Here is a 15,971-nt window from a genome sequence, read left to right on the forward strand (position 1 = left end):
ATTGAAAATAGAATTCGAGGTCGATTTGACGTCTGGTAGTCTTAATCCCTGATAAGTGGCGCTAGAAATGGGCGAATGAGAGGAATTATAAAATGAAAAGAACCTTGTCGAGCCTAGGAGGTAGCCAATACGATGCATTTTAAAATGGAAAGAACCCTGTCATGTCCTCATGAACGAATAAGAAAATGCTCTGGCTTGCTATACCCTGCATGATGTCCTTTGGTGGACGAGATTGTCAAGATCAACGGCAAGCTTGCTCATCGCAACCAAGTAAAGAGGATCCTCTTACTAACGTCAGAAGAATATAGATACAACTTGAAGAATTACCTTGATGTACTACTTGATGACTAACCTTAAAAGAACCTGACTTAAAGTAAATAATGACATTTATGTCTATGTTGAAGTCTTCTGTTATTTTGACCTACCCTAAGGTAATCAGTTATTCTATATCTCTTCTCTAGACCATCATCATCATCATCATCATCATCGCCCATTCGAGAGCATGACGAGTATCATGACCACAATTCTCCCTCGGATGGTCACAATGAAGTCTCCTCAGCTGAGGAATATTACGCGACCCAACCGGTAACTCCAATACCGTCGTCACCCAGTCTATTCCATCAAGATAATCATCCAGTTTTCGAGCTAGCAAGTCCCTCTTCACACGCGTCAGATACAAGAGGCTTATTCACGTCATCATCATCAGACGTAACGTCCACTAGCTCCGGCGACCCGGTTCTCGATGGTTTTCTCCGATCAATATACGAGCAAGAGACGGCAGGTGGCGCGGACTTCCTACGCGCACAGAGCGGCGTGTACGACAAAGTATTCCGGTCATTCTTTGCCCGTGAATGCGAGTGTAACTGTAATCAATTGACCTTGCTTATTAGCCCACTTTTATAAGCACAGCTGTACTGACATACAACCCTGTGTAGGTCCACGTTCATGCGAGGTTGCCGAGCCCGGACACACTCATACGCTCCAAGAAAGAACCGAATATATTCAGCGATCTCTTCCTCCATTGCCATCTGTCTTCGCCGGACTTGGTGCCCAGACACATGATGGGCATCGCGCCTCCTTCTCCCGCTGGGACAGTTTCCTCTCCGATCGACCACAAGAGCCACTTTCCTTCCGCAAGACACAAGCTTCCCTTTCACCGAAATCCGTGACTATCACGCGCCAGTGGGACGTTGATAGCATCTGGTTTGGGGCCAAAAGCCTTTCAGCCATCCGGTCTCCCAACCAGTTCCGCTTGTCGTTCTTCCCGCCACATAAGAGCAACATCTCCACCAACCAGGTCATTCAACCCCACGTTCTAGATCTGGCACATACACGGCATGCATCGATCGGGTCGTTCTCCACCGGTAATGTCCGCTTCAGTGTCTTCGTGTTTTTCCCTAATGGAAGTCACTCATCTGCACCGGCTTCTACGAATAGTCTTTCGCTAGACCGGTTCAGAGATTTGTATGACGATATCATCATACCGGCGGCCCACGAGTCATTACCAGACCATATCCAGCAGGAGATTCCCAGCTCATATGACCTTGTTTACGCAAAGTCGCGCGCCTACCAGGAGAGGCCGGGAGCTGGTCGCTGGGCTGCCGATGATGAGAGCCGGACCTTCCGCCTGGCTTATAGTGTCCCCGCCGAATGTCTGTCGCGGTTCTGGTCGTCAATCGTGCAGAAGGCGAACCTACACAGGATACAAACGAGGCGGGGAAAGACAATCGCTTATTATCAGAACCCCCGCCTACTTTTCCAAGCCCACGACCTGAAGAACGTATTTGCACAACCGAACCTTCAAGAGATCCTGATTTTGTTCCGAGATGCTATCCTGGCTGGCCTTGACCCGGAACAACTTGATTTGCACTCCTGCTGGCTCGATGTGGGGATGCGTGACCATGTTAGCAGACAGCATCATCATGATGGCCAGGCACCATCGCAAAATGACCCGTACAGTCACCATGAGCCCTGGACACTGCTCTGGAAGAGTGCTTGCTGTCGTCACCTTCATAGACGGCTAGGTGATATAGCACCTAGGTACTATTCACAGGCGATTCATCATAAATCGGCCACCAAAATGGAGATTTTCGCTTAAACTTTTAGGCTGGATCGTCTGAGGTTCGATCGAGTAGCTAATTGGTTAAAAATAACCCCAACCCCACACTTGGGGTTAGCTAGCGTCAGCTTGGGGTTACGTGATGTCACAGGCTGGTCTCGCGGGGAACGCTTCAGGCGGAACGGGATCTATTGCTATGGATAGGCACTGCAGGCAGGTCAGGCTCTATTGACAAGACGTAGCTCGAGGAGCTACGTGAAGGTTCTGTCAGGCGGGGTCCCGTAAAAATGACTAAGCACAGTGCGTCTACCCCCTTCCTGCACGCCACAACAAGTGGAATTAGACAATTAAAGCCAGTGTTGCGAATAATATAAACAATACGTATATTGGCAATATGGAAGCCTCGCAATATTATTGTATTGCCAAGTGGTGCATATTGTATTAGGCCATATGACATTGGCCTATATTGTATTGTATTGCCAAGAACCCAATATATTGCCAGTATGACAATACATCCCATATATTGCACGTGATCTGGGTTATTCTACTGCGGCAGCTAAAGTACATCACCTTGAAGCTCTCGTATCCCAAACCATGACTTCAGGCACTCCAGAGCTTCAACTACATCACTACCAAGCCGATTTCGACGATCTGTAATGGTTATCTTGGCCCCGGAGAAGAGCCGCTCCGGCTCCGCAGACATTGCGGGAATTGACAGTATGTCCACCGCCATTTTACTCAAGTTTGGGTAGTTTTTCTGCTGTGTCTCCTCTAGCCACCATGCAAGGGCGCTTGTGAACCCGTAAACCCGTTCAGAGTTGCAATATCGTTCATATTCATCCGTGACGAGCGACGGCTGCACGTGCTTGTTCCTCCAGTTCAAGAACTCGTTCGTGGTCGTCGATGGGACCTCGCAGAGAGGAAGAGGTGATTCCACGGGTTTATAGTCATTCCACAGCGTCTCCATCAACTTCTTTGACGACTCAACCCACTCCTTTTCCAGCTCTCCTGTATGTAGTGCCGTTTATGCGAAGGGTGGAGCACGATAGCGGCAACGTAGGCAGGCGATTCATCAGTGAGCCGGTAGTACTTGTCCAACTTGGCCCAGCCAGAGTTATACATGGGCGCCATTATCGGATCGTCAATATATGCCTCCTTCCCTGCTTCGAATTGTGCCAAAACGAAATCCATAGCCAAGAGGACGTTATCGAGCAGGCCGTGATAAACCTCACGTATAATGCCTCGAGCTGGTCAGGTTCGATCGAGTCTCCGGATTGATCGTTGAGTCGACGGCGTTTTCGGGGATTTTCTTCTGCCGCAACACGAGCTTGTTCGATAATAGTTCGTATAGTTGTAACTTTCGCTTTTCGCGGGGCTCCTTTTGGCAGGCCGTGACCGTCAGGAGGAGGGTCCATGAGATGTTTTGCAGGAGCTGCAGTACCCCCTGAAGAGGCATAGGTTTTGTCGCAATGTTTACAGCGCCACTCCTCCTTTCCGGTCCGCTGATTGTAGTATCTCGTCTCTACCTCCTCGTCTGGCATATGAGAGAAGACCCATGATGTTCTGGGCTTGGTAGAGGAGGTTGTGGAGACGGTGCGAGGTTGAGATGACAGGCACTTGGACTTTTGGCTTACGTCCAGATCATCCGATTGCTGGCTGGAAAACTCCAGAAGGTCGCCAGAAATTGACGACCCTCTTCGTTGTGACCATTGCGCAAAAGAGAGGCGTTGTTGAGGCATGGCAGTTAGATTTGTAAAGTTGAGTTCGACGAGTGATTTTCAAAAAAAAACAAAAAAAAAAAAAAAAAAAAGAAATGGGGGGAGCAGAGGCGAAGATGGCCCAACCCAACATGGTCTGCACTCCCTCACGCGTTTCTTTCATGCGTGATCGCGTGTTAGGTCTAATTGTCAACAAAGAAGTGCGTGGAAGTGAACGATGGCCAATAAAATGCCAGCTATCCCTGCTTCTTATATAGGGTAAGGCCGAGTTCTGCAGCTTTCACGGGGCTAATTCACCCAAGAATTAACAGCCCAATATAGATAATATATTGCCAATATGGACATCCTCATATTATATTGTCACAATATCGTAGACTTCATATCATATTATCACAATACCAGAAAAGGCATATTATATGGTATGTATTGCAATATACTACTTTATTGCCATATTATTCGCAACACTGATTAAAGCCGAATGCATGTTACAATTGTACTACAATACATCCCTCACTCTGCCCTTCGGCAGAATGACGAGCCTGCTGAGTCTCGCTGTCTTCCTCTATCCTTTTCCAGATCTCTTTGACGCCCCTCCTTCCATTTCTCATGGGGTCGCTCCCTACTTCTTTAAGTACCTGAGCCTCAATAAGATCGTTCCCATTGTTTGAGGATCACCGCTGAATGTCGTTCTTCGGTGAGCGCACTGTGGCCCAGCCTTCGCGTCCTGACGCGACGGCGTTAAAAAGCAAGACAGTGTGTTTTCATCGACTCGTAGGTTGAAATCAGGACTTGGCGCACTGTGCTTGGTCATTTTTACGGGACCCGTGAAATGAATAGAATCACGGGTACCCGTGAACCTATTGGCTCCCACCTGGTGCGCTATTTTATTTGGGTACCTAGGTGCCCATGTATTGGCCGCCCATATCCACGCCATATTCACAAATGTGTCGTGGAGTGTCGTGGATTTGAACCCTGCAATGCGGCATCTATGTAGAGGGATCAAACTACGGGAGCTTGACCTGGAGACTATGTCCCTGCATTACTTAGGTTAAATACAACCGGTGCTCTAATTTCCCTTTCTCGAGAGAGCCTTGACACGGCATCACCATCAGAAAAACCCATTTCGCTCAGCCCATCCAATTCATTAGCCTCTCGCAGAACTTCGGCCGGGGCTTCGACTTCAAATACAGCCTGTATGTCGCCGTGCGGTGAGAAGCCTGTGAACTTCCACATTCTCGACACTTTGGCTGCATCGGGTCCAAAGGTCCATAGGCGTCGGCGTTCATAGAAACCGACGCAAAACAATAGAGGCGCATTGACAAGTCGTACGAGAAAGACGTGAATCGAGTAGAACTCGAGTGGCGACAGGAATTGTTTGATAGGAAGCAGTATCAGAAGAGCAAAGAGATTGAACGGTGGCGGGTACGTAAATATAGCGTCGCTTTTCACGCCCTCAAATGTGAGGACGGTTTTTCGAAACTGGATCTCAACATCCTCAGATGTGACTATGGTACTGAAACGGTTGGTGAGGAGCGAGACAAGAATCGTGAGAAATAAAGTATTGCCGAGAAAGGCAAAGGTAATTGTCAGTGCCGGTCCTAAAATGACGTGAAACTGAACAGATTCCTTAATTCCTGTTCCATCCAGTCCGAACCAGATCCACAGCAGCCATTTGATGATGGTGAAGTCGTTTGGAATCGAGCCATCTCCTGGAGAAAGCCACTGCAGTGCCAACAGGAACCCAGTGAAACACCATATGGCGAGAAATGTGAGGATCAAAAACTCCTTCATCATGGCGTGGAGCGAAATAAAGACAATATGGTCTGGTAGAATGTTGAAGGCCAGTCTGGCCAGAAGGATTGGGGCTGCGAGACACAGTATATTATGTGCCAAGCCATTCTGCACGCTGCTTACATCCAGCTCATAGGCCCGAACTGTGATGTAAGTCATGAAGATGGCAGTGTATGAAAGGTCTAAGAATGACCATAAAGTCTGCGAATGTATCATCCATCCGTGTTCAATGATGGCAGCGAGTTCGTGAAGAACCCAGCCAGCAGAGTATAGAATGAAGACTACCTCATTGCCAGTCAGGTTTTCGGGATCTCGATACCGCATCGTGCAAACATAGAGAAAAGTGAGTATGATGTAGTGCACTAGCTCGATTATGTACCGGGTGCGCGGAACGGTGAGACGATGATGGTCAAGCAGCGGCGCCTTGCGCGGTTCGTACAGAGACACTGGAAGATACTCATAATGGTTGGGGAGAATATCAACGAACGAGAGAGGCGTGTAGACAATTTTTCCACGGTACACTGCATCTATAACACGTCTACACCCTGAAGAACTGGCAAAGGTCTTGCTCTCGGATATGATGGCGAGTTCGAGAGCAGTCAGCTTCCTCTCATGGCCGCCACGCTTCTGAATCGGCCATTGCGGATAGCGCCCGTACTGTTCGACTTCAGGCGGAGCACCATGGAAGGGGTCAAACCCTTGAACCAGGATCTTGGAAAGTAAGAGGAGACCGTCTAGACATGGATTATCGTCGTGAAAGTTGCGCAGGATCTTGATGGCCAACAGCTCGCATAATGTTGCGCGGGCTATGCTGGTGCTCTGGCCGATGACACTGGACTGTTCGCGTAGGAACTGTACTCGGTTTGCGAGGAGACAATAGACTAATTGTTGTCAGCATGCAGTGCGATACGTCCCAGCGATCGTCTTCAACAGGATGGGAGCAACTCAATTCAATTCAACACAAGTCAACCCACATCAACATTTTGTCGAGGAGCCAATATGATATGGAGATTAGGCCAGGGGGCGAGATAAAATACACATATTATATTGGCTTCTCGACAAAATATTGATGTGGGTTGACTTATGTTGAATTGAATTGAGTTGCTCCCATCCTTGGTCTTCGAAAAGGGTATGGCGCACCAATGGAGTAGTTGTTCTCGTCGTACAGGCGATCTACCAATGGACGGACAATGAGATGATTGACTCGCGGACTCTTCAGCTGTTCCAGGGAATAGGGGTCGTCTAGCAAATAAGGTTAGAGGAGATATATTGGAGGACAGAGCGCAGGGATGCACCTATGCTTGCCAGTACCAATTTCCTTATCCTACAACAAGCATCCCGTCAGCACGTTGCATTAGGTCAATGTCAAGGATCAATACCGATGCAGGGTGACAAAGATGGAGGGTTGAGGCCATTCTCCCTCGCGCTCAGTATCTGTTTCTATCTCGAAACTTGCAGTCGCATCATTCAACAAAGTGCTCTCGTCTGGCTCATCTCGCTCCACGATGTTCCTGAAATTTGAGGATAGGCCATCCAGATCTTGGCTCATCTTACTCTCACACACAAAAAGATAGATTGAATACAGGTGATAGAGGAAAAGATGTAGCCACCAGGGACTGGCGTCTCACCACACGTTTTATTCACAGAGCGGGGTGGAGCACTCATCTTAGTCTGCTATGTGGATCGAAGCCCTTAGGTCGATGATGCTATGCTACAAGTACAGACCAGTTGACCCTAGGAACTATTAAGAGGCAATTGAACTTGGGGTTAGCTAGCGCCGACATGGAGTTAGCGCAACGCAGAATAAAAGGAGACGTCAATCGGCTGTTGTTATGATGCGCAGTCATGCCGGGTGCACTTGTGTGTAAAAATTCAATTGTTAATTATTGTTCTTCTATTCGAGAATCATCAAGTTCTTTCATACTTGAGTTATCCTTGAGTTCTCGAACCTTCTATGTATTATTAAACTTTGATCATGATGTGAGGGGTAACCTTGGTACTTCCAACAGCCTCTGGCTCGGTTGGTGACTCAAGACCTATGAATTTCCCACTAGAGATTGTTTGGCAAGTACTGAGAACTTGCAACCAGTTCCTCGGCTACATGTGCGACGTGTTCGTCCGACAGATGCACGTGGCGGAGGCTTGTTCCGATCACACGCAAATACAACTTTCACTCGGCCGTTTGGAGTTTTGAAAGATTTTCCCGTCGCGAATGCATAGCCTCTAGGCTTCGCCCAAGAGTTTATGGTTAGAAGAAGAGCCTCCCGAGAGTCGTATGTGCCCTCTGACGGGAGCACATCATTAGGGAATGCTGCTTGAGCCATGGAGGCAGCCCCTGATCTCTGCCGTTGTGTTGTTGCCTCGGTTGAATGCTGACATGATTTGCGCGTCCGGGCGCCTCTGTAGCGGGCGCCGGGTACCCGTGAAAATTTTGGAGCCACGGCTACCCGTGTCCCTATGGGGCCCCTATCCATGCCATATTCACAAATGTGTCGTGGAGTGTCGTGGATTTGAACCCTAGTCACTAGTCCTTCGATGTAAAAAAGGGCTGTAAAATTGGTCGACTCTTGTGGGCTAGGTAGTGTTCTTGACTCGAGAAACTTGCTACGTCGGGAGTACATCTCAAAGATAACCATGGTCCCTACACCAAATCCGAGGTCCTTATTTCTATCCAGCTTTGGAGCTCGATTCGGGAGCGATATCAAGAAAAAAAAAGAAACAAAAGCGGGTGTTATCCGTCCGTACTTTGACGATTGATGCTATACAAGCATTCTTCTTGCAACTGATAAGCCCCTCGCCAGAACTTGGAGACTTCTTTACTTCATGGAAAACACTTGTTTCGAATATGTCCTCGGGTAAAAGGGTTCGTACGCATGTGTAGCCAGGAATTGGAGACGAGGGACTGGGAGCTCTAGATCAACGTCAAGTATTCATAATTCATCGAAGCGAACGGAATAGCCCCTGAGCCTACAGAGATACAGTATTACAAGACTGTAGAATATATTCTATAACCAAAGCCATAAACAACAATAATTACTTCTATTTGTCGACCTCCTTTTCTTTCTTGGGGCTCAATCGCTTGATCTCTTCTGCCATTCGTTGTATTTCATTCTCCAGAAAATCATTTCGTTCCGCCAGCTCCTGAATCCACCGATCTCGATCTTCTTCATCTTTTAGTCTCTGAACTTCATCATACAAATAACTGAAATATATCTTGGCCGTCTTCTTGGCCTCAGTACCCGGATCTGTCGTGTCTCAAGAAGTCTTAGTGGCAGCACGAAGAGTTGGCGACAGGGGATGTTACAAACTTTTGGGATTATGGATACTCTCTGGCATATTGATAGATTTGTTAGCTTGCAAAGGATCCTGGCTATGTCCAGGGTCTGGGACAGGTTCTGAACTGTATGGGTACGATATTGTGTACTTTTTGTATTTACTCTTCTGCGTCGCTTCGTTTTTATGTCTCCTCGGATAGAAATGAACCCACATGACTTAATGCGTGCCATCTGGAACTCCACTGCGCTCTTCCTTGTGTGCCAGGCGGTCTAGGTCTCCCTAGCACAGGCTGGCGGTCCATTCCATTTCCATCCACGCAGCCTCTTGTAGAATGGATGGGCGTCCATGCAGGCCCACCGTAGATGGAATGGATGGAAATGGACGCTAAGAGTGGGCCTGTGGAATGGATGGACGTGGAAATGGAAATGCGTGGACGCTATAAAGGGACAGTACACGTGATCCTCCCACCTGTTGCCTCCCGGGCCTCCGCAAAGCTCATTTCAGCTAACACATCAGTCCCTGGCACCTTTAAATCCTCAAGAAGCTTCTCAGTGCTCTTAATATAGCCTCCGCAATGCCATGACCTCACCGTCTGTGTCATCCCGATCGTACTAGCGTCCAGCCTGGCACGATCGTCACGAACCATTCGACCACACGTTGAGAAGAGTCTCTCAACATCGGCAGACATAGGAAGGACAGAGAGCACATCGAGAGCCATCTGTGACAGACGTGGATACTCTTCCCGTCTCTCATACCAATAGCTAATAGGATCTAGGATATTCTGGTCGGACTTGTGGACGTCACGGAAACAATCGCTGTATTCGTCGCCAACAGCATGTGTAGAACTGCTAGCCGCGTCCTCGGCTTGTAACAAGGTAGTCATCGATGAAGGTGGTTGTAATAGAGTCGGCGCCTGACGAGATTCTTCACGATACTCGTCAAAGGGATTCCGATATATGCGCCGTTTCTTCGTGACCGGCTCGCCGCGTTCTCGACCTCGAGAGATAATTCGCGGCTCGTAGTGAGACCGGTATAGTTATTCTACAAGGGACTTTGCAGTTTGGATCCAGTCTAGACGGTCTGCCCACACGTCCTCGAAATATCCCCAACGATACGCTGGATGAAGTGCAATGGCGGCATAATAAACTGGCGTCTCGTCAAGCCGCGAGTAGTACTTGTCAAGCTTTTTCCAACAGAGGTTAATGTTAACCTTGAAGTGCTCGGGATCGGGATATCGATGGGCAGCAGCCTTATATACCTCCATTTTGCCAAGAAGATATTCATAGCCAAGCAGGGTATCCCACGGGCACCCATATGCCCCAATGTATCCTTCCTTCCGCTTGCGCTGCTGACCGTCGCCTTCGAGAGTAATCAAGACGTGCTCGAAGTGTTGAAGGACCTCGTTAAATAAGGAGATAATAGCCCAGTCCTTCTCCTCGAGTTTGTTCTCGTCCCTGAGGCAGAGCGGCATCTCGTTGCTTGACTTCTTTCCCCTCAATACCAACCCCTCCCACTCGCTCTTCTGCTCATACCAAAGGTCCTCGAGGAAGTCCTTTAGGAGAAGGGCACGCCGAATCATATAAAGAGTGGAAAGCCAACGGGTAACCACATCAATGATAACATCAAGAGGTTTTTTCGCTCGAACCACCGGATCGTCAGACTTGCTGTACACGGTAAGCTGAAGAGACCGGAGGAGATTGGTAAGCGAGTCCGAGCGGTGGATCCAGAAGATGAGGTTATGAAGTTTCCCAACTGGTCCTTTCCGTCTCCATAGCTCGTGGGACTTCGCGTCAAGGGCCTCGTTCCTTGGATATCGTCCTCGAAGGCCTCGGAATTATGGCCAAAAAGAAGTGCTTTAACGGCGAGATTGAGGATATGGCCAAAGCAGCGCAATCGCCGAGTTTTACCCTCGAAACCGAGCGCCTTCCCAATTTCTTCCATCGCAGTGTCGTTATTGCTGGCGTTATCGAGTGTGAAATATCCTACCTTGTGGGTTATGCCGTAGCTTCGATGGACCTCGACCACGTGGGTGGCGATATTGTCACCAGAATGGCGATCGACAAGTTCAGGAAGGCCAAGCACAAGCTTTCCTGGCTGGCCAAGGGTATTGAGAAAGTAGCAGCAGATTCCATACAAAGCGTGGCGATTATTCGACCTCCAACCATCGAACGCAATATGAAGTAAGCCTGGAGCTGTCGCTAATACTCGCTTGATCTCAGCCTTGTTTTCCTCGTACACCTGAAGAATACGCCTGCGGACGGTATTGTGGGTAATATGCGCTTCGGTTGTCTTCACGAGTGGATTAAGATATTCGAAAGCGGCGCGGAGGTATGGATCTTCACTTTGTCGGAAAGAAGAGTTGCTGTTGATGATCCACGAGACTACCAAACGCTGGAAGTCTAGCCGATCAAAACGGCCAATGATCTGGTTTGCGATCTGCTGCTCTCGCGCGTCACGGGTATTCAACTTCATCATCTCGGCGATATTCCTCGATGGTGTCTTCTCCTTTGCTTTGCTAGGCGGCTTCCGTCTTCCGGAAGGGTCACAGACCTTGTGGTCATTCCAGAGATGAATCTCCGCGTTCTGCGTACCGCTCGAGGCCGCCGAATGAGGGTTTGGCCTGCGACTGTCAACACAGACCTTGCAAACCCATCGCCGCTTTGTATCGTCATCGCTCTTCTCGATATCGTAGCCGAATTGCCATATCCACGACGATGTAGACGCACAGCGTTGGGATTGCGTGTAGCCAGGGAAGTCTTTCCAAGGGAAGAGGTCCCACGAGTTCTTCTTATCCTCTTGGTCTGGCGGCTCGAGCACCATAGAGCTGATAATTGGGCTCTCAGCCATTCTACGCGGTACAGAATGCAGTTGCATGGAGATGCTCGAACGCGGCACCATGACGCGAAATGTGAAATGTCCACGACCCAATAGCTGTTATGTTCTGTTTAAAAATACCTTAATTTGTATGTGAAAATGCCTGGTATATAGGTACTTGAGATCTCTACCGACCATGGCCAAGTTGGTCTACCCTGAATTACAGGGTATTTTAGGGACTAGGCTAGGGAACCCCCTACCAGTCTATCCCCCTGCTTCCATTTCCACCTATCCATTCCACGGAACCCTGGCGTGGATGGATGGATTATGTAACGGCCAGCTCCATTGAATGGATGGAAATGGATGCACGGACCATCCATTTCCACGCCGTGGATACGTGGACGGTGGACGTGGAATGGATCGCCAGCCTGATTGGTATAGAACTGACTGGTTTTCCTACTGATTTAGGAGACGAATCGGTATCCGAAGTCAGGTTAAAGGTGTCCAAGAAACACCTTACAGTAGCATCACGACCTGCCAGAGCGATGTTCCAAAGAGACTATCGTGAGACTCGAAAAACGGAAGTTGATGGCCTTTACCACTGGAAAATTGGGCCTTTGTTTGAACCTGAAGCTATCAGGATTGTCATGAAGGTCATCCACGCGCAAGCTCAAGATTTGCCAGATGAGGTCACGCTTCAGATGATAGTCTCAATAGCTGAAGTTGTGGACGACCTTCAATGCCATGACGCTCTATCATTCTTTGTCAAGGTATGGATTAATCGGTTACCTGAGTCAGTTCCCAGTCAAATGTGTGACGAGCTGGTACAACGGATCTTCGTTGCATCGGTGTTTGGTCTGGATGAGAAGTTTAAGCAGGCGACAAGAGTGGCAGTTATGCGCAGTACCGGGCCTATAGATATATTAGGACTTCCTATGCGTCCAGATATTCTCGGTATGTTCATTGTCATTTCGTAAGTATGATACTTACCAGAGTAGATAAAATTGAGCAAAAGAGACAAGATCTTCTCGAAGATCTGATCGCACAGTTGAACGCCGTGTTGGACAATTTATGCTCGGACCGCTCTTGTCGTGTCCTCACATGCAGGCTTATGATGCTTGGAGCATTGACTCAAGAAATGAAGACCACGAATTTGCACTCACCTCGCCCCGCAAGGCCTTTCCGCAACCAGAGTCTGTCCTCAGCACTTGAAGCGGTGAGACACTTTGACTCACCTTCTCTCCATCTCCCATCAGAGGCTATTTCTCATTATTCATTTGATTAACTTGATTCTTCCTTTCAAGGGTCTAAAGAGGATGTTTGGGTGTTGCAGAAAGACCCCCTTTCATCATCACGCCGGAAAAAGAAAGACAGGGGCCTGTTTGAAGTGGCAGACGACGAACAACTAAACAAAACTCCCAAACGACTTACGTTTCACTGCTGTCGCTTACAGGCTCACCTAGAGCCTGTAATCGATCTCTTGGAAGCTAAAGTCTTCACCTTAGATATAGGTGGCCCCTAAGTGGGCTCAGGATATGGCTTCAGGATAGTCGCTCGCTTTAAACTAAGGCTGAAGCTAGTGAAAAAGATAAGTAGGTACAACAATATATGGAAAATCTGGCCTTATTATGATTTTAAATATAAAAGAGATATATAAATGACACTTGTCACGTAATATCTTAGAATAGAGTACTCTATCGCACTTTACTTAATAATTTATTGAAAACACTTTATAAGATATTTTGCAAACAATAAGCATTAAAGGGTAATTATGCTTAGTTGCTACTAAAATAATCAGATGCTTTCTGATTTAAGAAACGCCTAACTTAATAAACTATCCACTATATAACATAAGACAACCTACTACAAAGCCTTTGGTACACATCCATAGGAGCCAGTTTGGTGTCTGTGTAAGATATCTAGTCTTGTAAACCTTATGTCTTTAAATTCATAAGTAGTGAAATATTTGCCACGTTCCTTCAATAGATGTATTCCAAATTGCCTCTCTAAATGTCTTTCATGGAACAGATTGCCTTAGGATCAATAACTCATAAGAACTTATAGGGCTTATGCTAAATCAGTCACAGCTTCAGCTGAGATTTCGACGCGCTGATAGCTGAGCTGAAAGCCAGAAATATCCTAGCCTACGGAAACTCTATACGTACGAAGGTCTTAGCTTATAACTAGACCGATCGGTGAGGTTTGCATCTGAGCGGATGAGCATTAAACAGAAGGATTCAGGTCCAGTATATTGTTAGGATGCGCCAATCCACTAGTCCACCAATCTGAAGCAATACTTCCAGACGTTGTAAGCGATGGACCTGCTGTTGAATCCAGATTCTTCCGGCGACGAATCCCCAACCTTGTTCCAAGATCACGAGCAGTAGTATCCTCCAAATGTCTGCTGAGCTCCCAAAGCAACGTTTTATGGCGTTTGCGCACATCAGATATGAAGCACGGAGCAGGCATCCACGACGGATACAGCTTCTGGTGACTTGCTGAGGCGCTCATTTGCAGTGGGTGGCGGGACATAAATCGATGACACAAGAAGCAAGTCTTCTTACTCGTTCCCATGAAAGCAAGTCGGGGCGTTAGCTCAGGATGGTGGTCATAAAAACTGAGTATCTGCATCTCAGCATGTACTGTTAATGTCAAACGGCAGGCCTGACGGAACCGCAGCTCAGGGTCCCCGGTGAGCCAGATTTGGCCTAGTTGAGACATGAGCTTATCGTGGTCTATATCGGTGAGCTTCTGAAGTACTGTCTTCAATGCCGCTAAATCGTTTCCCAAGGTGAAACGTTCTTGATCTGGGGCATTAATCACTTCGATGTGAATTGACGTAAAAAGGAACGGCTGCTTGATTGCTAATTTGATCATCGCTTTTGCTGCTGCAAAGTATCGACCAAGCTTGTATATGTGAAAGACCCAGTCCGGTAATTCTTCTTCACCTGGGCAAAATAATGCCTCAAGATGCTCAGAGTAGACCCATTTCGCCCGTGATGCCCACTTAATGTGAGGAATCAACACAGCAGATTCAGCGTTGGGTTCAAGAGACATCAGAACCGGAAGACGTTCCATCCAGGTCGCGAAGCCGGCCTTTTCGGGGTCGTCGGAGAAGACAGTGTCCTTTCTCAGGTTGTCGACCACTTTCTTAGTGCACTGTTGAGTTTTTGGATCACGAAGTCTTTGCAAGATGCTGTCAATTCTCAGACGTGTAAGATCAACAATCTTGAGTAGGAGTTGATGTTCTTTTTGCTGAATTGGCAGTTCTGTGCCATTGCGTGTCAGTAATTCTGTAGATGTTTAGATGGCGAGCTTTGTTACATACCTGTAGAAGAAGCAGCAGCAAGGTCATCCAATACATCATTTAGACGCTGAAGTAGTTGTTGAGGTACACCAAGGTTGCGAGCAAGTCGCAAGACGGTTCCTGTAGGATGCCCTTGTTCCATACACACAGCTGAAGCTGTCTCGCCGCTTTTGGCAGACGTTGAACAGATTAGAGCGAATGAGTCCAGGAATTTCTTTTGAAGACTTTCTATTTTTCGCGCATTTTCATGGGGGTGCACGTCGAGGCTATGTACTGTCGGTTCACCTCGGACCGGGTCAATTAGAGACAGCAGGGTTGCTACTTTAACAAAGCGCTTATGGGTCTCGCCAGTTATGGCACCGTTTTGTGACATTACATTCATGTTAATTGACAGTGAAGCTTGGTCTTGTACAACGATATGGTTGCAGATGGGTACCCCGAGCCCCTCTACAAGCTAGGTACAAGAATCATGTTGGAGGCCGGGGACAATTACGGGGCATCATTGAGGAGACCGGAAGCCACTTATGTCATCATGGATGTTGCAGGGGTCTACGTGCCCAGCCTCCAGCATGTAGCTTTGTATTGTTAGGACTTCTGTTCATATAAGGTTCCCCGCTCACATCAACATCTGTCCTGATGGCCGTCCTCCAACATTAACAGTTGCAAATGGAGGGTTTTTGATTATCGCTATATCGAGGACAGATACTCCTAGTTCTTGGTGACTTTCCATTCCCAAGTCAAAACTTGCGAAAGGCATGTCTTTCCATGCTGATCACCCATTTCGATATGGTGCCCAAAATCCGCCCTTGAGCGGAGACGATGCACCAACACAGGATCAAGGGCAATACAAAGAACCACAATGCTTAGACTCTGTGGCACTCCATGCAAGCGTTCCTCTACCTGACTACGCAAATGCAACCCCTGATCAGGACCACGGCGCGATTGATCCAAGTCTGTTGATGCAGGCTGCGACGCCACAGCATCAACGGCTTCAGCTGCTTGCACC

General features: G+C 47.9%; 5 protein-coding genes across 5 annotated transcripts; 2 read left to right on the forward strand and 3 right to left on the reverse strand.

The window, feature by feature from the left end:
• Window positions 1-544: 544 nt before the first annotated feature.
• On the forward strand, window positions 545-2,024 carry FPOAC1_003995 (uncharacterized protein; the record flags this gene model as incomplete). The annotated part of the gene is made up of 4 exons (XM_044848550.1): window positions 545-585; window positions 723-865; window positions 936-1,958; window positions 2,017-2,024. 4 exons carry the CDS (start codon window positions 545-547, stop codon window positions 2,022-2,024), a joined length of 1,215 nt encoding a protein of 404 aa, XP_044707260.1.
• Window positions 2,025-4,803: 2,779 nt separating this feature from the next.
• On the reverse strand, window positions 4,804-7,117 carry FPOAC1_003996 (uncharacterized protein; the record flags this gene model as incomplete). Its single annotated transcript, XM_044848551.1, has 4 exons — window positions 4,804-6,449; window positions 6,709-6,810; window positions 6,864-6,892; window positions 6,948-7,117. 4 exons carry the CDS (start codon window positions 7,115-7,117, stop codon window positions 4,804-4,806), a joined length of 1,947 nt encoding a protein of 648 aa, XP_044707261.1.
• Window positions 7,118-8,607: 1,490 nt separating this feature from the next.
• FPOAC1_003997 (uncharacterized protein) lies at window positions 8,608-8,904 on the reverse strand (the record flags this gene model as incomplete). Its single annotated transcript, XM_044848552.1, has 2 exons — window positions 8,608-8,822; window positions 8,877-8,904. 2 exons carry the CDS (start codon window positions 8,902-8,904, stop codon window positions 8,608-8,610), a joined length of 243 nt encoding a protein of 80 aa, XP_044707262.1.
• A 3,299-nt stretch (window positions 8,905-12,203) lies between these two features.
• On the forward strand, window positions 12,204-12,943 carry FPOAC1_003998 (uncharacterized protein; the record flags this gene model as incomplete). Its single annotated transcript, XM_044848553.1, has 2 exons — window positions 12,204-12,612; window positions 12,657-12,943. 2 exons carry the CDS (start codon window positions 12,204-12,206, stop codon window positions 12,941-12,943), a joined length of 696 nt encoding a protein of 231 aa, XP_044707263.1.
• Window positions 12,944-13,881: 938 nt separating this feature from the next.
• On the reverse strand, window positions 13,882-15,347 carry FPOAC1_003999 (uncharacterized protein; the record flags this gene model as incomplete). The annotated part of the gene is made up of 2 exons (XM_044848554.1): window positions 13,882-14,927; window positions 14,987-15,347. 2 exons carry the CDS (start codon window positions 15,345-15,347, stop codon window positions 13,882-13,884), a joined length of 1,407 nt encoding a protein of 468 aa, XP_044707264.1.
• Between the last annotated feature and the right edge of the window lie 624 nt (window positions 15,348-15,971).

Source organism: Fusarium poae, chromosome 2 (genome assembly GCF_019609905.1).
Source record: "Fusarium poae strain DAOMC 252244 chromosome 2, whole genome shotgun sequence".
In the NCBI taxonomy this organism is placed as follows: Eukaryota; Fungi; Ascomycota; class Sordariomycetes; order Hypocreales; family Nectriaceae; genus Fusarium; species Fusarium poae.